Genomic DNA, 24,673 nt, shown 5'->3' with positions numbered 1-24,673 from the left:
TGTGAATTTGGGGGCAGAAATCGTCAGATTCTTTTCATTCCCCGCGGTCAGAGAGCCTTGGACGCCCCAAATCACAGTCACGATTTCCAGCTCGAATGTTCTTTTCCCTCCAACACAGAATGATCACCGGTTTCTAGCAAGAGCTTGGAAGTCCCGTCTACCTGCTCATCGAACTTCATTGGGGCAATTTTTTGAAAACTGTTAGTAAAACTCACAGACACACACACACACACGATTAAGTCATAGAGGAACAGGCTCTTCGAATTCTTCCAAATTTCAGCTGGGAACAAAATTTTATAAGCTAATAAACCTGCTGCAAATGGGGTTGATGATGGAAACCTCCCGAGTCCTTAACTGCAGTGTGCACGCTATAATAAAAAGAATTAATGCAGTCAATTTGTGGTCCTGCTCTCAGAACAAAAAACCCTATTTCAACCCCCGTCTTTTGAACAGCTGATTGGCAGCCCTGTCCATTTTCCCTCCACAGTGTTGTCAAGCCTCTTCAACATGATAATGAGCCTGTCACCATATTCAAATAGCCCTGTGACAGCAAGTTTTGTGAGTGTGACGTCCACAGCAAAGGGTCTGTCAAAAAGCAGCTTTCAGAAAATGAAAAGAGAATGCTTCCCCGACGATAAACCTAATTTCTCCCCCGATTAAAGGGGGGGGATTTTGTATCAGATTTTGTCAGTGTTGTGTTGCATTGATCTCTTCAAAGGTTCCTGTTTTCTTTTTCTTTTTTTTTTTTTTTAATGCACATACATTTAGATTTGTCAGTGACGGGGGATAAATGATGATGAAACACGTTTTCTGGTGGATGATGTCGAGTCTATCAGGGTGCCACAGAGGAAAAGGGGGACAGACAGAGAGAAATCTGAGGTCGTGTTGTTGTTCTTGAGTCCCACCAGAAAACAAGCAAGACGAGAGGGAGACTAGCCTGTTACTAGTTGTCTAAGAAACTTCCAAGTGTGGGATCCAGTTCTGTGGGCTTCATGCATTGAGGCCAATTGCTTCCCCCCCTAAACCCCCACGGGGAGTGGCTGTGTGAACTGTCTCCCCAAAGCATCACTTCCTCTGAGCACCAGAGACCCCGTGACGTGCTCGCCGCGGAGAAGCAGCCCCCAGATCGAGGTCGGAGGGTTCCATTCCCTTGGTAAGTCATGTTGGTGGCTGAATACGGGGACACTGCGTTTTCACCTCATGTCAACATGTTAAAGGACGTCGTGTGTCACTGAGAAGCCAACAAGCACTGTTGCTAAGGGGAGGATTTAGTTTTTCTTCAGTTATGAAGCATTATTTTATAAAAAGTTCTCTAGAGCCGCGATTTTCAACATTTTCATTTCATGGCACGTGTAAGCGAGTTACTAAAATTCTGTGGCACACCCCAAACCTGTATTATATTCTTTACTGATCTGACATACAAAGTGGGTATAACTTGGATTGGTTTGTGACAAAAAAATAATAATAATGGTAATTACCTACCCTCTTTGCTCCAAAATGACTTTTCAAAAAATCAGGCGCTTATACTTGTATATAAGGATTTCAGTACCAAGAATGAACCAATCAGATGCAACCTCATTGTGTGACATGACCAATAAGATGCAACCCTGTTATACGATCTATATATATGTCTAGCTCAAGACAGGGCATTCACACTGGACGGCTCTTGTTGTGTTGGCTGTTGTCATGTTTTTATTTGACAGTCTAAGGGAAAAGAGGTCAGTGTCCCTGACTAAATAGTCAGATATTACATGTTTTAACAATTCTTGCAGCTCACTGGTTGAAAACCACTGCTTAGAGCCCTGTGTAACTCTGCTCCCCATCCACCCCCTGTAGACAAAAACCTCAGTGTGGGCAGCCTTGATATAAAACCGAATTCAGTATTTCTCAGGAGTACACATGCAGGTACATATATGTGTATATAAAATACACAGGACATACTAAGTACATGCATTATATGTGTATATAAAACCCATGTTATATAGATGTACTGTGTATGCATATAAATGCATGTACATGCATTGGGTGTATACGGTGTACACGCATGTAATACACATGTACACGGGTACATATGTGATACATATGTGCACATACTGCGTGGAAAGAATGTCAAAGTGTGACTCTCCTTGAAAGTTAGTGTATCAGATTTTAGTAAAATTCACTCAGGTGTGTGCCCACGGAAACTGGGAAACACTCTGCTCTCTGGAAATGGGGTCACACTCACTCCTGAGGTGCCAGAACACCAACTTCACACACATACAAACACCACGGAGGCGCTGTGGGGGCTTTGAAGAAAGAAAACCTATGCAGACATTTAAATCCAATGCCTCCCTTACGTCAGGCTCTGCGACTGAACAAAAACAACTTACATTTCATGTAGAAAGCACACCGTATATCATATGATTGAATTCATCAACATTCCTGTATTAAACTATACTCAAACATTGTCAAAGAGACTCTGCACCAACACACATATAAGCTTGTGCTTCAGCACCCTGACTGTAGCCGATGGCGCACGCGCCTGAGTGTCATTCTTAAAGCCATATGTCCTTGAGTCCTCTGACCTTCTGGTGACTTGCGTCTCTATATGTGATGACAGCACTGAGAAGTCCTTTTGCTGCTCGAAAACAGGGCATCCCAGCAATTTTCATTCTCCTGATTTCAAAAAAATACAGTCCTAATGATGTCTCATTTTGGTTGAGGTCTGCATAGGCCAAAGAGCCAATGAATGAAAGAAAATAATCATTTCAGGTTTCTGTACATATTTTATGTGTGTGTGTGTGTGTGTGTATATAAAATTGGAATGACTGGAGAGTTTTATCAGAAATTAAGACATAGTGAGGGAGGGGGAACTCAGTCAACCTTTGCAATAGAGGTCATTCTAAATATACAGCAAGGATTCAAATACAGAACACAAAAGACAGAGGTTTAGGGTTTTGTTTTGTTTTAAATCATGATTCACCTTTTACTAGCCAACAATTAGTAAAGTTGAAATCATTGAAGAGCTTCTAGTTTTTTAATTGCAGAGAAAGAAAAGGAAGCAAAGAGGAAAAGCGGGGGGGGGGGAGGAGGACGGTGCCTCCCCAATATGGGTAAATCCAATCCCTGAAAGAAGATAAAAGTAACTAATTAAGGATCAGCAATAAATTCAACTGATTTTAAGTTCGTCGGCTGGAGGGAACTATTATGAAGCCAATAAATAGAGCTGTAGGCAGCTGGCTTTGTGTAATACCCGGCTCCTTTGCCTAAATGTTTAAACCATTGATTTATTTGGGATTTAAAAAAAAAAAAAAAAAAAAATGAAATCTCAAACTAAGCCATCCCCAACACACAAAGCAAATTCCAGAATCTCGAAGACTTTCATTGTCTCTGAAAGTCATTGTCACCACCCTAATCCCCTCATTAAAGCCACAGCAATGCTGGGATGGTATTAAAATGAATGCAAACCATTTGCAGCCATCTCCTGCTCACGCCACCTCCAAATGAAGGCAGGCGCATTGCATAATCCAGGCAGCAAGAGCTCCTGACAGGTGGATGATTTATGCTCATAGTCAGAAGAATCGGAGGGCCTGCAGAGGAGACAGCATGAGCCGGGCGCTGGCGAGACAGATGCTCTCAGTGGGCCTGCAGGGACTGGCAGCTCCAGCTAGTCCAGGTGCAACCCGGACACTCTAAGTGCCGAACTCCTATTGCCTGGATTCCAACACTCTGATATGCCACTTGCAATCTTCTATGCAACGTACACAGTGAATAAACTGCCAACTCCAGGCAAGCGCCGTATACAGGCGCAGACCCCTTGCACATGTCGAAGGCATGTACACATGGCCCAGCACCAGAGTAAACCCACATTGGCCCAAAGACTCTTCTGCTACAGATGCAAATATGATGTCGTGAAGAATCTTCAGTCCGGAAAATATTTAGCCCAGGTAGCGTAAGTGGAGAGTGACAAAGTTCCCTAACAATTGGATCAATATTAAAGATCGCACCGTGGGATTAGAAGAAACACACCTCAGCAGAAAACCGACATCCCTGTCAATTATATTAATTATTTTTCAGATACGTGACACGCTTTCGTGGCATTTTATTCTGCAAAGGCATTTGAATATCTGAGAGGGAGACGAAGAAGGGATGGATGAAAGGAAGGATCCCCTAAAGGGTTGGACTGCTTTGAAATCCATCTGCAAAATAGTTTTTCAGAATGTCTCTCAATGGCCCCAAACAATAACAATCTGGCAAAGATTATGGTATTGGTTAAAAGGGTAGATAAAGCTAATTACAGCTATTGATGACAAATTACTGCTCCTCCGATCTCTAACAGAAGGTATTAGCCAGCACTTGACTGGTCAGCAGTAAACCACCGATGGACAGATAAATTCACTCCATAGATCTCCACAGATCACTGTTTTCCTGCTCAGCCCGGTATCAGAGGTTCAGGCATCAGTGAAGAGCGGGAGCATCTACATGTACAAGCTTCAGGTTATTTTGGATGAATGTGACTTTCCTTCCAACCCCCAGATACCGCGGGGTCAGAGGTAAAACTGCCAATGAGAATTAAAGACACAGGCATCCCTTTAATTAGATACCAGTGTTCAAAGACTTGTAAATTCCCAAGAAGCCACTTTGCAAAGCAAGAGTTACAGTGTTCTTTATTCTTTCCTCTTTTAGGGGGGCGGGGGGAGAGAGGGCAGCGGGCTCTCTCAGCGACGCACCGCCAAAAGAGGAATTTTTGAAAGAACAGAATGCAATCCACTGTCAGTAATTCATACTGCCTCCAGACTTCCCAGCTCTCCCTGGAGAAAAAACTCAAACAATCTGAAGTCTTCACAAACTGTATCCAAATCCTTTTTCTAACTTCATTAAGCTCCAGTGCTTAAAAATCGTTCCTAGCAAGTACTTTAATTAGAGAAAAGCCAGTACAGAAATCACTGGCAGGGCAGGGCGTCCCCACAGTCACCAGACTGCCCGGCGGGGAGACGGACTCTTACACAACCATGCGACTCAGGGAAGGGACAACCTGAGGGTGGGGGGGGACCCACTCCCTCCTTGTCCAAGAAGATCCCGGGGTGTGGGTGAGTAGCCCAGAGAGAGAGAGCTTCCAACAGCGTTCTGGCCTCATCAGTATTCGGCCAGTTCACCACCGTATGTACAGAGAAGGAATAGAAAATGTGTTCGAGGAAAGCAAGGTTTTTAAGAGAAGCAGAGAATGAAGTAAGTCGTCTGTACTGTGTAAGTGTAATTTTCCTTCTTCTGTTTCCCCTCCCTGCTCTGCCCTCCCCCCTCTCGTCTGCTCTCTCTTTCTCTCTAGGACAAAACTTCCAACCCCAGAACTACGGGACTGGGCCCACTGCTCAGAGACCGTGCTGTAAGGGACAACACCCGCATGAAAGCAGGCAGGCGCCACACAGACCTCGGAGATGTCACCTTGGTTGGATCTCCGGTCCATCCCCGGGGAGAACCTAGGAGATCCAGTCCCTGCAGGAGAAACACGGGCCTGGAGGCGGAGCCTGAGTCAGCCGAAAAGGCCCCGCAGGGTCCAAGTGATCACAGCCACTTTAAACCCAAGTTGCTTAGACCTGAAAACACACAAACCTAAAACCAAAAGCAAGTGTTTGAGGGATCCATACTTGTCAACGCTTCTAGGTGGAGCCCTGGCTGGGGATCTCAGTTGGTTCAGAGCCTCATCCCGATGAGCCAAGGTTGCGGGTTCGATTCCCCGTCAAGGCACACACAAGGAATGCATAAATGTTGGAACAACAAACTGATGTTTTTCTCTCTCTCCCCCTCTCTTCCCTTCCCCCCCCCTAAAATCAATCAATGAAAAAATAATAAACGAATGAATTAAAAAGGGCTGGGGGAAGCCCTTTCTGTACCCCTGACTCCTATCTGACTTATCCTGAACAATGCATTAACACATCAGCATCCATGTGGATGCCACAGAACACACCTGGGGAAAAGTTAGCAATGACCTGAATGAGAAGTGATCCTATGGAGTCAAGGTCATTTGTTTCTGGTCCGTGACAGACTTCCCTGCTGTCCCCCACAGCCCACGGAGGGGCCTCTGTAATTCTGGCAGGTCCTGCTGACCCTGCCTGTCACCTCCAGCTCTCATGAGCCCAGGAAAGGGTCTTAGGCTGGAGTCACGCAGAGCTTGATTGGGGACCTCTGACCCCAGGGAGTCACGGAGCACAGCGGCACGAGGACAACCCTGGCCTGCTGCGAACATCGCGCTCGGTCATTTTGGAGGGGAGAGAGAACACTCCGGGAAGATGACATCTGAGACCAAGCAGAACTGATCTGTTATTGGTTTCGCTAGGCCGTGTCCTAACACCTGGACAACCAAATAATAATCACGCTGATAATAATAACTGCTCACGTTTACCGAGGACTGGCATTGTGCTAAGTATTTTAAACACATCCTCCCTTTCGATCCTCACAGCAGCCTGTAGAATATGAATGGCTGTTACCATCACTGTTTTATAGACAAAGAAACAAAACGGAGGCTAGAGACATTAAGAAACCTGCTAGTAATTGTCAACCTAACAGCAACTCCAGACTATTAGCAAATCCCACGACCTTAATAATGCACTCGGTAGAACAGTATGTTTATAATACAGTTCCAAATGCATTATCTTTTTTTTTTTTTTTTACTATTATTATTATTTTTTATCCTCACCTGAGGACATTTTTCCACTTTTTGCTCACGCAGAGTGGGAGGGAGGGAGGGAGGGAGGGGGGAAGAGAGAGAGAGAGAGAGAGAGAGAAACATCGATGTGAAAGGGACACATCAAGTGGCTGCCACCCACACAACCAACCAGGGCCGGGGACAAACTGCAACCGAGGTACATGCCCCTAGTGGGAACCGAACCCGGGTCTCTCTGAACCACAGGCCAACGCTCTAACCATTGAGCCAAACCGGCCAGGGCCCCAATGCATTACCTTCATTTAGCAAATACATACATCAAGCTCGTGCCTTTGGAAGGTAGTACGCTACCTCACAGACTTTGGCAATAGGAGAAGAAACTAACAAGTCACAACCTCCCTTCCACTTCCCATAGGCCTGAATGTCTGTAAAATATCCAGCCAGGATGAAAAAAAGGAAAGCAAATGTAAAATAATAATAGCAACAATAATAATAATGATAATAAGGTGCGGGTGCCTTAGCACTCCACATTACAAGAGTTCTTACCAGTGATGTCTCTCACTGGGATGGGAAGGAGACAGAGCGCAGACCCCACGGCTAACCTCTGCTTCCCTGGCCCCATTAGCTGTTTTCCGATGTGCAAACGACTCTGGTCTCCCAGGACTGTTTAAGGGTTCAGCTGACTACAGCATTGTCCCCGCCTGGGCTCCACGTAATCAATGCCCTCACTGAGGCTGCTCGTTGGACTCTGTGACTGCGAGTCAAAGAGGACAGGAACCAAGAAGTCCCTCTTTCTAAGCTTGGGAACTTCCCAAGGGGCCAGTGCCTCAGTGACATTCAAATAGAAGTAGAATTACTGGCCAAAGCTAGGGGATTTTGTTTTTTCCACCTGAACAAAAACTCCTGATGGGTTTTCACTGATGGAGCACATAACCAAATAGTGAGAGATTTGTGAGATCACCAGGAGATTCTCGAACATGTCTCAGGCGCACGGCATTTGAATTGAATTTGTGTTCCGTCCGCTTAGTCACCGGTGAGCCAAGCTTTCTTCTTTTCCTCCACTGTCCCCTCCAGATCCTAATTAATGACTCCTGGAGAGACTTCCAGACTTACACGGAATCGTGGAGAAAATGCATTTGCTCACAGACCGCAAATCTGGACCTGTTGACTGCGGAGCGTGGCGTGATGGCACGAATTGAAAATGAAATAATCAGACAATGACCCGCGCTGCCTCTCGGGGACAGACGCTCCGGTCCCTGCCGCCACACAGCAGCCTCTGATTGTCTCCACGGGAGGGGCGCGGCCCAGAGATGTGAGCAGCTACAACATCCAAGCCGTGTCTGAGAAAAGATAGAAACATTCTACGCACAAACTTGACGAAATCATGCGGTGGCCCTGCAGAGAGCCATGTTCACAGAAATGGAAAGCCACCCCAGTTCTTGCCTGGCCCTGTTGTTTTGGAGTATGGCCAGGGAGGGATGACTCCGGAATGCTAAGAGCTCTAGTACCAGACACTCCCTGAAATAAAGGTCTCTTGGCTCATAAAAGTAAGTCATACAGACCAGTAGTCTCCATGGGACGGGAATAACGGATCACCCCTTGAAGCAGGTGACATTAACTCATGAAAGGGAACACCACGAGACATCATCGGGAACAGACCAGCGCAGGATACGGGCTCAGAGTCTGCGAAGTCCGGATTGAATCCTGGTCTCAGCATTTACTGGGTGTCTGATCCTAACAAGCTACTGATGCAAGTTATTTAAACGAGGCCTTAGTTTTCTCGTTTCTATTCACCAACGTAGCCAATGTCTAAGGAGAAGGGAGATACAAAACAAAACTATGTCATTTCTCTTTTTCTTTTCTTTTGTGGGGGGCACTCAGGATGCACCGACTGCGACATGGGCAGGGGATTCAATAAAAACCCAACACGACATGACTGCTGAAACACAATTCCATCATGGTCACACACGTATCATTTATATATGATGACAGCTCTTGAATTGTGTCTAAAATCGTTGTGACAAAATTATCCCTGCGTTGAAATTTGCATAGCACCTAAAAGCTAAAAACGAAAGAAAGTAAACGTCATGTTTTAATGAGCACTTACTATGGATGTGATCACTATGCTAGGACTGAAACATGAGACACAGTCCCTGCTCTCACGTTGTTTATGCTTTCTTCCGCGAGGCGTACTAGTGACTAACAGAATACGACACAGTAATACCAACACAATCTTTTCTGAGGGCTGGTTGTGTACTGGGCACTGTGGTGAGAACATGGCATCTATTATCTCATTTAAACCTTCAAGCCACCCTCTGCTGGACTTCGAGCCGCAGCCCCCATTTGACAGGCTTAAAAAGTGCCACGTCACTTGCTTAAGGTAACACAGCAAGTAAGAATGTTCGGGTTGAATCCAGCCTCCTCCTCTGCGCCATCCAGCCACGGGGGACCATTCCACTGAAATCAACAACGCAATCCTTCCGCTGTAGTGGACACATTTCAAGGACTCCATCCACAGCCACAGACCATCTGACCTCCGCATCGCTGCGGCCTCCTTTTCCCTGTGGAACACTTGAAGTTCCAATGCTCCATCGTATGAAACAACATAAATGCCGGTGAAATCCAGAAAGGGGCGACATCTGTATAACGGCGAGTGATGAGGCTGGTGACAAACCCCATGGGAGCAGACAGCTGTCTGGCACGGTCGCGTTTAATCGCTGGCCCCTGCCAAAGCGAGTGGTATGGAGTCATGGCAACAAGGATTCACCCAGAGGATGGATAAAGGGTGGATGAATCTACGTGTAGAGATGGGCTTGACGAACATGCATCATCTGGATCCATAAGGAGCTACAGAGTTCCTCTGGGGCGACTAACCTGACCCCAACTAGAGATGTTATAAAGAACAGGGCGTATTTCTTGAACGATAGATAAAACTGTTCACACAGACGAGACCATGAGGCAAGAATCCACTTTCCTTCCCAATATTTCCAAATTATGCACGAATTGATAATAACCTAAGGCTGGCTAAGGTCAGAGCAATTGCCATTTAATTGGCTTCAAATACACTAATGATTATGATAATGTTGATACTGAAGAGAACTAATAGCCCCGGAGATAAATGTCGAAGCCAGCAGGGAGGTGACTGTGTGGGCGGACGGGGCACGGGGAGGGTCATTACGGAGGTCGCAAGCCTGGGAACCGCCAAACGGCCACTCGGTACCGTTGGGAAGACACTGCTTTTGGAAGAAATTTTAGAACAACAACAACAAAAAGTTTGTTATAAAGGGGGAAGGGAAGAGGGGGAAGAGGAAGTCGTGTGTCCCAAAAAGTTCTATGTGAGAGAGAAGTTCAGCTGGGGAATGAACAGGACAGTCCAGGGAGAAGCCAATAAATAAGGGCTCAGGCAGACACAGGAGCTGAGATCAAGAAGCTGGCCAGGCCCAATGGACTAACCCTCCCGAGGGGTAGGTACCATGCTCACTGAGAAATAGCACAGATCCAACTACAAACACCTGCTAAATTAAACTAGGAAATGGACATTCGAATACATTCTATTCCGTAAATTCCTCGCATCCCCGATATACCTAAAAACCCTCATGAAATAGCCCAGGCATCTTACAGTTATGATTACGCAGCCTTTGCAAAAAAAAAAAAAAGACATAATAATTAAATGGGATAGTTGAGAAAAACAGGGCAGGGATTCTGACCTCTAGATTCACGTAATCTTTGGACAAACACGTTAACTCAGGGTCACTGCTAAGAAACCCACCTTTCGGGGTGTGCCGTGGGTCCCCTTGATCACCACAGCCGTCTCTAAAATAAGAGCTTGTTACAACTGGGGCTGTAAAACTGCAGAAATCCTACACCCCTGCCAAAGGTCCCCAACGCTTTCTGCTTCCCCAAACATTTCCACGTTGTGGTTCAGATTCAGGTCGACTTTCAAAGCATCTCCGCTGTCAGGTAAAAACAGACGTGTGATGTGGAGAATCCGCTGAAAGGCATCGGACCTCAGCATCCCTTCCTGTGGTACCCGGGCTGTGCAGTCCACCTGGGTGCCATGGCTGAGGGAAGTGGCGGGTCCCTCACATTTGCTCCAGTGGTCACAAAGGCACATTGGCTCTCAAACCGCACAATCTGCCATTCACTGAGGTCCGGCTTGCCAGGAAGCCCAAGGGTGGACTCCCCACCGGTACCATCAGGCTCGGGGAATTTGGCTAGCACCAGGCACCTCAGACTTCTGCCAGCTAATTGGCTTTGGGGAAGCCGCTGACCTACTCTCTGCTGAGTGGTTTTTGTGAACCTGGAACCTGGCCTGCCTCTCATCATTGATCAACCTTGGCCAAGCCAGCTGGCCTGTTCCTTTGCAGACAGCTTGCCTCAGGGAAACTGGTTGGTGGTTGTACAACCTACCAGGAGAGAAAGACACAGAAGTGCATGCAGAACAGTCCGAAGAAATGACCAGGGCTGGTTTCATCCGAGGGCGACTTAGGAATGAACAAAACCATGGAAGATACCAACACAACATGGGTGGAGTTGAGTCTGAACAAAAATGGCGACTAACAAGTTAAGAATGATGCAGAAATGTCATACACCCGGGATGCTCGCTATTGAATGAGCCTGAGTCACATGTCTACCAGAATTTCTTCACGTTAAATGTAAACACGGTGTCACCAACATCAATGTCGCATCGATGTGGGTGTGCACTGGTGGGAAGGAGCAAACACCTATTGTCCTGCCCTGGCCGGTTTGGCTCAGTGGTTAGAGTGTCGGCCTGCGGTCCTGAGAAACCCGGGGTTCGGTTCCCGCTAAGGGCACGTACCTCGGTTGCAGTTTGTCCCCGGCCCCAGTTGGGTCGTGCGGGTGGCAGCCAGTCAATGTGTCTCTCTCACATCGATGTTTCTCTCTTTCTTTCCCCCTCTCTCCCTCCCTTTCCATCTGAAGATTAAATGCAAAAAGTATCTTCAGGTGAGGATTAAAAAAAAAAAAAAGAAATCTCTTAAAAGCTCAGTATCTCAGTATCCACAGCCTCGGAAGCACCCCAAGCAACTATATAATGGAACATTCCTACGGTTCACAAACAGAAACGACATTAAACACAGAGAGAGCACAAGCCTGTTGCAAAGTCCAGTGTCCATCCTTCCAATCCCTGTGAGAACCCCGGCAAGTAACAGTTCCCCCAAGCACCCCCGCCCCGGCTTCCTCTAGGAAATGATGGGGGAACGCCCACCCCGGGGGGTCACCGAAACGATGAGCCAAAGAGAAATGTACATAGCCTAACCCCTAATCAGCTCTCCAAACTATGTCATTACTTTCACCTGCAAAATCTTTGCTATTCATTTCGAGATATTTGATATCAACAAAGCATGACAAGGAAAAAAAAAAAAACATCACCAGCCGGTATCTGTACATGAAATAACTTCTTTGCGGCACCTTAAATATACTCCCCAAAGGCTCCGTGTCAAGACAGAGCTCATGCAAAAGGCACTCTCTGCTGTTGCTTATACTACAACTTGGGAGTTTTGTTTAATATTCTGCATTAATGAGGGAGCTTCTTAGGATAATATTACAACAGAGAGTGTAAGAATACAGGGAGGTCAGCGCAGTTCTATTAACTGTCATCTAACACAGAAATATTTTCCTTGAATACCATTAAAGCTTCCTCGTTCCCTTTGTTCTGCTTTGCGAAGGCAGTAAGGACCCAGATTTCCCCACCGATAATTTCTGTTTTCAACTTGGCAACATAATGATAGTCAACTTCAGGGGAGAAAAAGAAAAGAAAATTCACCTTGGCAATGTCTTCCTCGGAGGTTTTTACCAAAGATATTGTTGTTGGGATCAATTTATTAAGCAGGTTCTTGAAGTAATCAAAAACACAGTCGCTTGCTACTAAATGACGTGAGTAGCTTTATTATTATTTTTACTTTTAAAGAGAACCTGCCTGGAAAATGCTCCATGTTGTTGACAATGGAAGCCATGAGGCAGAAGGGTAATTAGACAAGTAAGTTGCTCTTTGCTACTCCTGCTAAGGTGAACCCCGAGGACTCCGGGTCCAGCTGCCATATATAAATGTGGGAGCAGCAAAAACAGTTCTGGGACCATTTTTTTTTTAATATATCCTGGGGGCTCAAGACAACGGATTGGAGAGATGTCATGGTAGCCAAAGGAACCTGTGCTGTCCATGAACCAATGCTCCTCGACTTCTGATGGGGTTGCATCCTGAAAAAGTCAGGGTATGGTAGCCTAGCCTCACTCACCAAACCTGTGCTCAGAAGAACACTTACACCAGCCCACGTTGGACAGATTACCTAAGGCAGTGACCTCCACCACAGGGTATCGTGGTCGACCTGACCAGGAGCTAGCCCCTGGCCACTGCCCAGCATCACGAGAAAGCATCACACTGCCTGTCACCAGCCTGGGGAAAGATCAACACTCAAAATCCCAAGTACCATTTCTAGTGAGTGTGTATCATTTCTGTACCATCGTCAAGTCGAATAATGCTCCGTTGAACCACTGCAAATCGGGGGGTCTTGTGTGTGTGTGTTTATCCATGGTCACACACAGAGAACGCCTTCTCTAGACTGAAAAGTAGAAACAGGCAGTGACCTATGGACTGTGATGAGACAGCTCAGCATAAATAGTGTCTCGGGACAAAGAATCCTCTGAGGAGGAGGAAGAGGAGAACCTACCATCACTTTACTCCTATCATTTCTTTCCCAAAGATGTCCCAAACATCAGGCCACCTACTAATCTAGGAGGCAGGGCAAACAATGAGGGCCTCCACCCTAGAGAGACTGGCAGCTCATAGTGGATTTAAGACGATGTGTCAAGTGAAACCTCACCAGGTAGGTTCTATCATGAATCCCATATTGACAAATCCATAGGCTAAAGCCAGTGAGTCTTCGAGGCTATATAACATGACCAGGAGGTGGCGGAGGCAGGCCTTGAGTCTAGGTCCATCTGACCTTAACGCATGACCCTTACGGTGTCCAGCAATGACAGCTAATGTCGGTCTGGTCCTTCCTCTATGCCACACTGGATGATGAGCACTTAACCTATAGTATCTTACTAGATATTCCCAACACTTCATTGGCAAACATTATTATTGCTATCATCAGTTTACTGAGGATGACACTAAGGATTAGAAACATCAAGGAGCCCAGCCGGTGTGGCTCAATGGTTGAGCATCGACCCTGCACCAAGAGGTCACCGGTTCCATTCCCAGTCAAGGCACATGCCCAGGTTGTGGGTCCAATCCCCAGTGGGGGCATGCAGGAGGCGGCCAGTCAATGTTCTCTGTCATTCTCTCTCTCTCTCTAAAAAATCAATAAAAATGTATTTTTTAGAAACATTAAGGAACCTTTTTTTTTTTTTTTAAGGCAAACTACACTTTTTTGGCCTGAAATGACTCAGCTGGTCCTCCACACTTGGGCACGCAGGAATATCATACTGTGCATAAATGTGGTGTCCTGTCTTCATTTACAAGAGTCAAAAAATAAAAATAAAAAATAATTGAGTTGCCAAGGTGAAACCCATCACAGCAACAAACAGCAAAAAGCCCTTCGTCCTTTGATCTGTGAATTCTATACCGAAATAAAACAATTATTGCTTTCCCAATAAGATGTCTCCGTTTGCCACTGACAGAGAGAAAGCGGACGGACCCAGTAAGCCCTGCAATCGTCTTTAAATAACCAAGGGGAGAGATCAAAATAAAAATAAATCTTGACCAGATTTATAGGTGCACTTTGATTAGGTCTTATTTTTCCCTTCAAATAAACAATACCTGCAAAAAATGAAAGGCGGATGTTGAGGCCAGATATCTCGTAACAGATGGGTTTTCGCTGACATAGAGTGGGGGATGATTCCGAAAAAATAATGCCGGCCCATCATTCTGAGGCTTACCAGCAACATAGAACAAGAAATGGGGGCTTTTTTTCAGGAGGCGGATTGGTGTAAACACTCAGATTTGAAGCAACTATCATTTTTTAAGTGTAAGTTCTGGAAGTTTCGTTATATTGTAGCCTTGGCTGTCCCTCCACGCAATTGTTTCGCTGCTTCAGCTGGTAACAATTTTTTGACTCAAAAACTCTGACCTTAAAATCAAATGTCATTCATTCAGATACCATTCTGGTGCTGGCTCTTGGAAAGACACATCTGATGAGAACTGAATGATAAACAGTGTCTATGGCTGGAACTGGTCGCCCACTAAGCCATTTTTGCGCACCACATCGTTAGCAGAAACAGCGATCGGGAAAACTGAAGCTTCTTATTTTTCAAAGAGTGAAAGTCTCATGTTCCTCCATACACCGCCCTTTTAATAAAAACGTCCTTTTCCTCAGGAACGCATCTGGCTAGTGGACTCAAAATACCTGTTAAAGGAGAGACGGTCCCCATCAAAGCTGCTGAAATCTGATTGCATTTCAGAGTCTAGAACTAATGTTGTTTTTTGTTTAAATAGATTTGGTCTGTCAATTTCCAGACCCGCTGTGCCATCGGCCTGTATGGACTGCTGTGGCCAACACAGGGGTTGTAGCGGCAAATTTTATTATGGACTGGTAATTGAATTGAACAGGTTTACATTTGAATAGATTTACTACATCATGATCTCTGACATACTGCGTGGACTGAAATCCCTCTCCATCCATAAAGATACATTTAAGACGGCATCATTCTCTCCGGGCTGAGAGGAGACTGTTGAGCCAAGGAGATGGCCGGGTGTAATTCTGCATTTATATGCGGGGTGTAATGCTGTGTGTCACTGCGTGTTTTTAAGTACAAAAGAAAAAGAACATTCTATGTTGACTCATAACCATCCTATCCTTTCTCTTTGGGGCAAGGGCCTTGGAGAACGGGTATTTGCCCATCAAAGTGGGCAGGAGGGGTGGAGGAAAAGTAATTAGTACATGAATAGATCAGCCGAGCAGCAGTTTCGCTGAAAACAGACCCTTGAAAGGCTTGATCACAGCATCTGAAGAGGTTTGAGGTGAGCATCAGCCCCATCACCTTTCACCAACAACGTTTAATTAAACAGTGTTCACAGCTCTTCAGTTACTCTAAACACCCTTCAAGGTTGCTCCTGCTCAGAAGCCACAAGGGGGAACATTATTTAGGGGAAACATTTTTTTTTTTTCCTACTTCCTCCTTAAACCTGGAAGAGCACACGGCCGCAAAAATGATAGTAGTAAAATCAAACTGATCAAAGAGGGTCTATCTGCCTGAGAATGGAGGCATATCTCAATGCACCCCGGATTCGGGAAATCAAGTCGAAACCTAGAACACATTGATGCAAAGCTTGTTCATGAATATATTACTTTTATAACATTTATTTTAAAAATTGATTTCCTTTTAGAAATGAAGGATTTCTCGACTCCCCCCTCTTTTTGAAAAATATGTTTTTATTGATTATTTAGAGAAAGAGGAAGGGAGAGAGAGAGAGAAACATTGACGCGAGAGAAATATCGACTTGCTGCCTCCTGCACGCCCCCTACTGGGGATGGAGCCCACAACCAGGGCATGTGCCCTGACTTGAACTGGAACCTTTCAGTCCACGGGATGATGCTCAATCCACTGAGCCACACCAGCCAGGCTCAGCTCCTACCTCTTAAATAAGCCTTTTGAAACGAGCATACTTTTGTATTGGTGTCTACACCTCAAAGAAATGACACAATAAAAACAAACATTAACTGTCCGTCGTTTACCTTGATATGCTGAATTAGGTTTTGTTTCTTACACGGATATGGGTTTTAAGGCAATTAAAACCTATCGAATGAAGATGATGTTTTTCAACTCAAAAGAAAAGCACGCTATTGCCACCATCCTAAGGAGAGCCCTTTGCCCTGTGGGCGGGGTCCTTACCACTGGGCTTGCACTTGGATGTTCTCCTTTGCACAACTGTCCTCTGGGTGTTTGCACAGGAGCTGTCTCCAGCCAGAGACATCTGCCTGTCTTCTCCCCTGTTCCGTCACTGGAGCCTAGGACAGTGCCTGGCACCCGGGAGAAGCTTAGTGAAGAGTCAGCAAATAGATTATTAATGTAAAACATGTTAACTGTGAAAAATCCTGACAGGACCAAAGGCTATATAGACAGTGAAAGAGAGTACATATTCCCCAATCCTTTTTATTCAAGAGTGTAACACTACCACCTACTGCTGTTGAAGTATCCATCAACTTTTACCAATTTTTCTCCTCTCTCTCTCTTCCCCTCTCTCTCTCTCTCTCTCTCTCTCTCTCTCTCTATATATATATATATATATATATATATATATCCTCACCTGAGGACATTTTTCCATTTTTTGTTCAGATAGAGTGAGAGGGAGAGAGAGAGAGAGAAACATCGATGTGAAAGGGACACATCGAGTGGCTGCCACCCACACGACCAACCAGGGCCGGGGACAAACTGCAACTGAGGTACGCGCCCCTAGTGGGAACTGAACCCGGGTCTCTCTGGACCACAGGCCGACGCTCTAACTGCTGAGCCAAACCAGCCAGGGCTCTCTCTATATATTTTAATAATTCATATTAAAATATACATTTAAATAAAAAAATTTAATATAATTTTATATAAAATATAATCAGATCAATTACATCATACTAATAGATCATTTGTTTATTTTAATTTTTTTTACTTGGCAATATATTTTGGTCATCTTTTCTGAAGGGTTTAATTATAAAGTTATACACTTGGTTTTTGTTTTTGTTAGTTTTATCCTCACTGGAGGACTTTTTTTTTTTTTTTCCATTTATCTTCAGATAGAGTGGGGGAGAGAGGGAGAGAGAAACATCGATGTGAGAGGGACACATCGACTAGTTGCCTCCCGCACGACCCCGACCAGAGCCAGGGACGAATCGCAACCAAAGTACATGCCCTTGACCGGTATGGTACCTTTGAATCTTTGGTCCACAGACACTCTAACCATTGAGCAAACTGGCCAGGGCTACACTTGTTTTTGTTTTTTTAAATAATTTATTTTTGTTACAGATGTTTCTCCTTTTCCCCCCACTGATTCCCCCTCCCCCTCCCTCCCTGCCCTGCCCCCAGCTTTGTTGTCCATGTCCAGTGTTCATGCACACATGCATATAAGTTCTGTGGTTGATCTCTCCCCCATACACTTGTTTTTTTACAGCTGTTTTCCAGCTGAAGAGAAGAGGAAGAATTTGAGAGAGACTTCTGAGCTCCTACCGAGGAAGGCGTCTGTTACGGGTGGACAAGCAGCAGAGAAATGGCATGAACCCCACTTCCTCAGATCTGATCTGATCCGCTTAACCTTCCTATCAAACAAACTGTTCACAGTAAAAATCTTGGACGGAAACAAACCAGGCAAAGTGCTGAGGTTGGTAACACCACACCTAACTGAAGCTCTGACTCGTTCTTGGGGCGCAGACTTGGACCCCTTTCCATCGGGAAGTTAAAAGCCAGTCAGCTCCAGGACCAACAGCACAGACGAACCCCAAGAGCCAGCCCCGGGCACAGGGCACAGTCAAAGGCTACACGGCAGCCACATGTTTCAATAGGGAAGCAGCCAAACCTTCTTGCAAACGCCAGGGACCACATTTTCATTTTGCTACTTTATAAAATTATCATATTTTTTCTAAATTCTGGAGAGTTTTCTGAAGAGAAGGAGATCGAATAACCTAAACGCAGTATGTCAAATGCACATTTATGAGGCACAGGCATGAACAAAGATACACTTTAAAAAAAAAAAAAAAAAAAGCTAAATCTAGGGCTTCCAAAAAAAAAGAAAAGGTATTTGTCTCGGAGCTAAAATGTTGGTTTCACCATATATGCTGAGATACACAAATATTCCAGGACCGTTGATATGGGTGGAGCGGAGTGAATTTTAGAATCTGAATGCCTGCTTCCAGCCCCAGCGGCGGGAGCCAGGCCAATCTCTTTAGCTCAGAATACACACTCATGCTTATTATTTTACGTTTGTTGCTGTGACACCCCCCCCAATTGAGAGAGCAACAATTTTAATATCATTATTACACGCTCTTTATGATAGAAAAATCAATCCAAAAGGTAAGATTAGAAGAGAATAAAGAGTGCTTTAAATCTAAGATTAATTAAGCAGAAAGGAAATGATAACTCTATGAAGTGAGGGATGTGTTCATTACCTACACGGTAGCTACTGTTTTAAAAATACATATATATCAAAACACCAATTCATGCACATTAAACATATACTTCGTCAGTGATACTTCAGGAAAAGCGGGAGGAAATCGCTCTGTGAACCTAGTCCAGGGAAGAAATGCAGACAGACAGTAGCAGTAGCCTCCTGGTTGTTCTTCATTCTCTGCCTCTGGAAGTCAGAAGGATGGAAAGAAGCCCAAGGGCCGAACGTACCTGGTGGGTGGAGCCGCACATCAGCTGAGCCCTACCCGGCCCCTTCCTGGGGACCGACCGGTTAGCCACGGGAAGGTCAGAGAAAGGAGGGGCAGGCCGCCCTCAGGTGTAGGGTACCTGCTGGGACCCCATCTCTTCCTGGTTCCTCTAACAGTGTCGCAATCCCTTGGCACCCCACCCTGCTCCCAGCCGAAGCTGGCAAGGGGCCTTACCTTCCTTCAGCATGCCCACTTTTAAACACTTCATGAAGCGGCACGCTTGGCAGGATTTGCGCCGACGCTTTGTGATTTCGCATTCGTTCGTAGCAGGACAGCTGTATTCGATGTTACCTGGAACACAGGGTGGAAGGAAAGGGACTGTGAGATGGGCCAGACCCGGCAACCGCGGCCTCCCAAAGGCAAGGCCGACCCTGTGATTCCTGCCCCTACTTTCGGAAAAAAAAAACAAAAAAAAGGAGGGGACACATGGGCTTCATGAAGACGTGACAAGTGTCATGAGGCTGGATGGTCTGCCACACCCGTGGAGATGCACTGAGCAATGATAAGTTTTCTGGTGAAAGTTCTTTAAAAAAAATTCCCTTTAAAGTTAGCCTTTAAGCCCTGGCCGGTTTGGCTCAGTGGTTAGAGCGTCGGCCCGTGAACCGGAGAGTTCTGTGTTCGGTTCCCGCCAAGGGCACGTATCTCGGTTGCAGTTTGTCCCCAGCCCTGGTTGGGGTTGTGTGGGTGACAGCCACTCGATGTGTCTCTCTCACATCAATGTTTCTCTCTCTCTCTTCCTCCCTCTTTCCCTCCTGCTCTATCTGAAGATAAATGCAAACATGTCCTCGGGTGAGGATAAAAAAATAAAATTAGCCTTTAAACCAGGATGCGTGGTTCACCCAGGCCATGGCCCAGTCTCCCTGGGTCTTTGGATCTGAAAGAAATTTCGAGGCGGATTATTTCCAAAACACTACAAAACTCAAAACTGTCTTCTTATATCATCAAGCCTAGATTTCTTTTCTTTTATTATTTTTATTAAAGACTTTTCATGTTGACGCAATTGCAGGTGTCCCCCACTTCTCCCCCTCCCCGCCTCGCTCCCCCTTGGCCTTCCCCACACTACTGTCCCTGTCCATGCGTGTGCATACATGTCCTTTAGCTCACGCTGGATTGCGTTTGGTGCGAATGCTGGGATGCTTCAGGTTTACTTTCTTTCTGATGTAAAGTATCAGCAGGCTAATTTGGGTCCTCACAGGAAGCTTCTACAGAGCAATGACTGAAGTGACGCTAACCACAGTCCCCCAGAAGAACCCGGTAAACGCTTCCTATTGCTACATAGTGTTGGTCGCCATCATCATCATCGTCGTCGTCGTCACCACCGTCGTCATGCTTGTGATACCACGTGCGTAATGAAATCCAAAGACGCCAGCCCCGTCGAAGTGTTAGAAGTAAGAATACACCGCGATGAAATTGCATTTCATGGGAGAGGTTCATCCCTCGCAGTCGGACCCCCGCATTTGAAATGACACGCAAGCAGAAGATCCCAACTGGATCTTGAAATTTTTTTTTTTAATCAATTAGTGGCAAGGGCCGCGTAGGGGAAGTGCCCGGTCCTGCCTACAGCTTTGTAAAGAAGCTGCCTTTAAAATCGAGCCTCTCTCCCCATCAACTCGGTCACATAGCCCTGGAAGGTCTTCTGCTCCTTCCTAACCCTTTCCCCTTGTGATTAAGTGCATCAGTATCTTAATGAAAATGCATTCTGTTTATTGCCCTCTTGGGAAGGGGGAGGTCATCACACCAAATGCATAAATTGTCATCAGAGACGGTCCGAGCATAATTGCAATTTTGCTGCTCCGTGTTGGCAATGCCCAGGGTCTGTCCGAGTCCCCGGAAACATGCGCAGAGTCTAGTAATTAGCATGGAGTCTGCCTGGGACCGCGGCATTGATGAAATATTTCAGAGTTAATCACACTTTGTAAACACTGATTTATATTGACTACCTTTCTCCAGACTGATGTCTCCTCAGTAAATATCACATTAGTGGATTGCAGGATTGTACAGGCTCAAATCCTCAGCCACTGCTAATTCAACAGGAAGTAATACCTAACCACGTCTAACCACTGAAAATTGGTTCAGTATGCATGACTTGAAAAGAGAGGGGTGCATTATAGCTTGAGATAAGCCTATCCAAATAGTCTGACTAAATTAGCATTCTAATTCAGAGTATTTATAATAATAAAAGCCACTACTTTTTTTTTTACCTAAGAGGTTAAGTAATAAGAGTAATATAATTGCATCCACAGAAACAGACCCCATCACCGTCTTCAGAAATACCACTGATGCTACAGTCAAAGAAAATCAAGGGTACGTACAAGGAACCAGACTGGCCGGGTCATGTCTGAGAATAAAGGGATTTAGAATATGAACTATAAATAAACCGTTGCTCACTGCAGAGTTTCTTTCACCATCACTGAAAATTTATTTGGCATCAAGAGAGTGTTGCAAGTTATTTCCTAGGGGTTAATTAGTAGTTACTACCTTTCATCCTCATGGCCCTTCCTATCCTTGTTAAAAACAACACAAAACAAAACAAAAACAAATCTGCTTTCTTAGGTAGAGCTCAACAAGAACTAGTGAGAAAGGAAAAGAAAAAAAGAAAGTTTCCAAACAGCATTTCTTTCCTTTTCAATGCCTGAACAGTCGGGATGAAGACAAACTGTGCTCATTTTCCAGTACCGAGGTATGAGCGCCAGTCCGTGTTGGAAACTTCTCCTGGAATGATCTACCATCTGCCCCCCTCCCCCACTCTCCAAAGGATTCTCTTTCCTTTCAAGCTCATTCCTCTTTCGCTTTGGAAAGTATACCCTCATCCTTCACAATGGCAACACTTCCGACCGGAACCTAGATCAAGCGTGTGTGAGCTCATCGTTATCATCAGCGATCCAAACTGGGCATTTTGCCTCCATTGGGTCCCCATCTAATCCATGCTGCATACCTCTATCAGAGTCCTGTTCCTACGACTGCTTTGATCACTCACCACCCTAATTTTTTTAGAAGTCAATAGATTCCTCTGGCCTCCTAGGTTAAATATATAATACGAGACTTGCCAACAAAGTCCCCGCCCATCCAATGCTCATCTGATTTCCCAGCGACATAACAATTATTGTCTCACGTGAACTTCCCGGTGCAGCCAACTTGATTTATGCTTTTTGGCTCTGTCTTTCAGGCTGCCCTCCGAGAACGAGCTAGCTGGGCCCCTCTTTCCTTCTGAACACGACTTGTAAGTCTCAATGTTCAACTCGAATGTCTGTCAACTCTGTCATGAAAATGTCTCAGCCCATCCCAGCGGAACACGATGTCTTGGTTCTCCTATCTTGTCGGGTCCTCTCATCATACCCAGACCGGCCACAGTCTGTTAGACCATTCCCCAGGCCTCTCGCCCATCTGGTGGTCAAGTCCCGGAGACAAGGACCACTTCACAGGCAGCACAGAAATCTTCCACGAGAAAGTACCACATAAGCAAAGGGACACCCTTCGGATAACTTAGTCTTTTCTTGATGGCTCAAGGTCATTTTTATGAACAGCAACTACAGTGCTGGGCAATGCAGTCATGTCTGCAAGGTCAAATGAGCTGCGTATCCTATTAGAAAGTGATACTGCGGACTCTAGGAAAAACCATCCCCCAAATCAGAACGCGTAGGAGAAAATTGAGTTCATTTCCCAAAACCTTGGAAAGTGGCTTCGACAAAAATGGAAATTCATGGCAAACAGGGAGAGATTAGCGAGAAATAAAACAAGAATACAATACTAAAGTTCCTGGGGAGTATAGGGTAAAAAGAAAAAAAAAATTTATAAGAGGCTTTAAAGGAAATAAAAATGTGTCCAGCCGGTGTGGCTCAGTGGTTGAGCGTCGACCCTGCACCAAGAGGTCGCCACTTTGATTCCCAGTCAGGGCACATGCCAGGTTGTGGGCCCGATCCCCAGTAAGGGGCATGCAGTAGGCGGCCAATCGATGTTCTCTCTCATCGATGTTTCTATCTCTCTCCCTCTCCCTTCTTCTCTCTAAAAATCAATAAAGAAAAAAAAAATTTTTTTTTAAAAAAGAGTAAAAGGTTTAAAAAAAATAAATCAAAATGCATCTTGATATGAATAGGATAAGAATTTTAAAAAAGAAAATATAAAATACAGATAGATGAGTTATTTAATTTTTATCTAATTATAATATTTATTTATTTATTTATTCATTACAGAATAAATATTTATTCATTACATTTATTTATTCTGGCACTGTCAGAACTGTAGCCACGTTGGGGAACACAGTTAGGAGTGATTCAATAATGGTAACTAAATCTATGAATGGCTCTTCTATGAATGACTGTGTAAAGATTTTAAAATTCCTTCAAAAAATGGAATTGTCAAATTGCCACAGGAGACTTTTAGACCGCATTCAAAGAACCATTCTCGTTGCCTTTCTCGTGGTTACATTTCAGGGTTCTTCAGTGACAAAGAGAGAATGTCAAGACAGGGACCTTTCTCTGGGTGCCTTTGAAGGAATTCTTGAAGGAGGAACTGTCTTAATCATCGCTGAACACCCTCCCCACCCCCCTGCTCATCACTGAGCCTGGAATTTCGTGACCTGTGCTGGGCTGGGACAGACAGATGCAGGTCCCGCTCATGAGGAGTCCACAGTCTAACAGAGGAGACACAACGTGTCAACAAATAACACTACAGCCGAGGGTTTGGTGCGCCAGCCCTGGGTCAGAATGAGCACACCCACGGACACACACGCCCAGAGTTCCTGCTCAGGAAAGTCTGCGAATTCACAAAGGAGCAGACGCTGGGACTCTGCTGTGAAGGATGAGCAAACGACTCTATTCGGGTAAGAGCCTCTTCCCCAAGCTGCAGGAGACACAACATTCTTGTAAGGATTTCACCGTGAATGGATGAAAAGTATAGTGGTCCTGAGGGCTTTCATAAATCATGTATTTTCAGCGTATGTATGGAACTGTTTACGATGGAATCAGGTACCCTTCAGCCAGTGTCCTGTTGCAATAAATTGGTCTTGACATCCATGGATGCTAGCTAACCTTGATTTCGCTAAGTAACACTGGTTTGCTTGAAAAACAAAGCAACATCATTCTAAAAAACTTACTTGCTGGAGGAAACGTCTCTCATTTCCGAGCCCTCCCATCGAGTTGTTTAGTACATTGTTGTTGGCTATGATCACCCACCCCACCAAGTCTTTGATCCATAGGAGAGTCTACAGAGCTGCTGCCCTTGAAAATCCTTCCCTGGTGCTTTTACTACTCAATAAAGAAAGCATTTATCCAAAAAAAAAAGTGCTGCCCCAGGAACCTAGGTAACAATGTCCTATCTATTTTGGTAATGGCCCAAAGACATGACTCCCAGGAGACCTACGATCTCCGTGGGGCGCTTGTTCTCCCCGCTTCATGAAAGAGAAAACGAGATAACAATATTTCCAAGGGCAGCGGTGGGCACCAGGATTGGTAGCACCGGACCAACACTCAGGACGAGGCTGAAGTTACTTTCACAGCCTAGGGTTCTCATTCAGACGCAGAGTTGTCTTCGATTATTGCTTCCTATTTTCTGGGACACATGTGTTAGATGGCACCAGGGACCTAACTGGGAAGCTACTGAGGACGGGACAGGGATCTTCCCAGTTTTGTCAAGAGCTGAGAGGAGACACATCAGCAGG

The 24,673-nt window shown here is 45.3% G+C and overlaps 1 protein-coding gene across 1 annotated transcript in view; it reads right to left on the bottom strand.

The window, feature by feature from the left end:
• The window catches only part of ESRRG (estrogen related receptor gamma), a 208,121-nt gene that overhangs the window by 117,115 nt on the left and 66,333 nt on the right, over positions 1–24,673 (bottom strand). Inside the window, exon 3 of the mRNA XM_036277516.1 lies at positions 19,192–19,308. Coding sequence (XP_036133409.1) covers positions 19,192–19,308 — 117 coding nt within the window. The remainder of the gene's footprint in view (positions 1–19,191; positions 19,309–24,673) is intronic.

The sequence above is a fragment of the Molossus molossus genome, unplaced genomic scaffold, assembly GCF_014108415.1.
Source record: "Molossus molossus isolate mMolMol1 unplaced genomic scaffold, mMolMol1.p scaffold_m16_p_23, whole genome shotgun sequence".
NCBI classification, from domain to species: Eukaryota; Metazoa; Chordata; class Mammalia; order Chiroptera; family Molossidae; genus Molossus; species Molossus molossus.
This window is presented reverse-complemented; position numbering and strand designations above follow the sequence as displayed.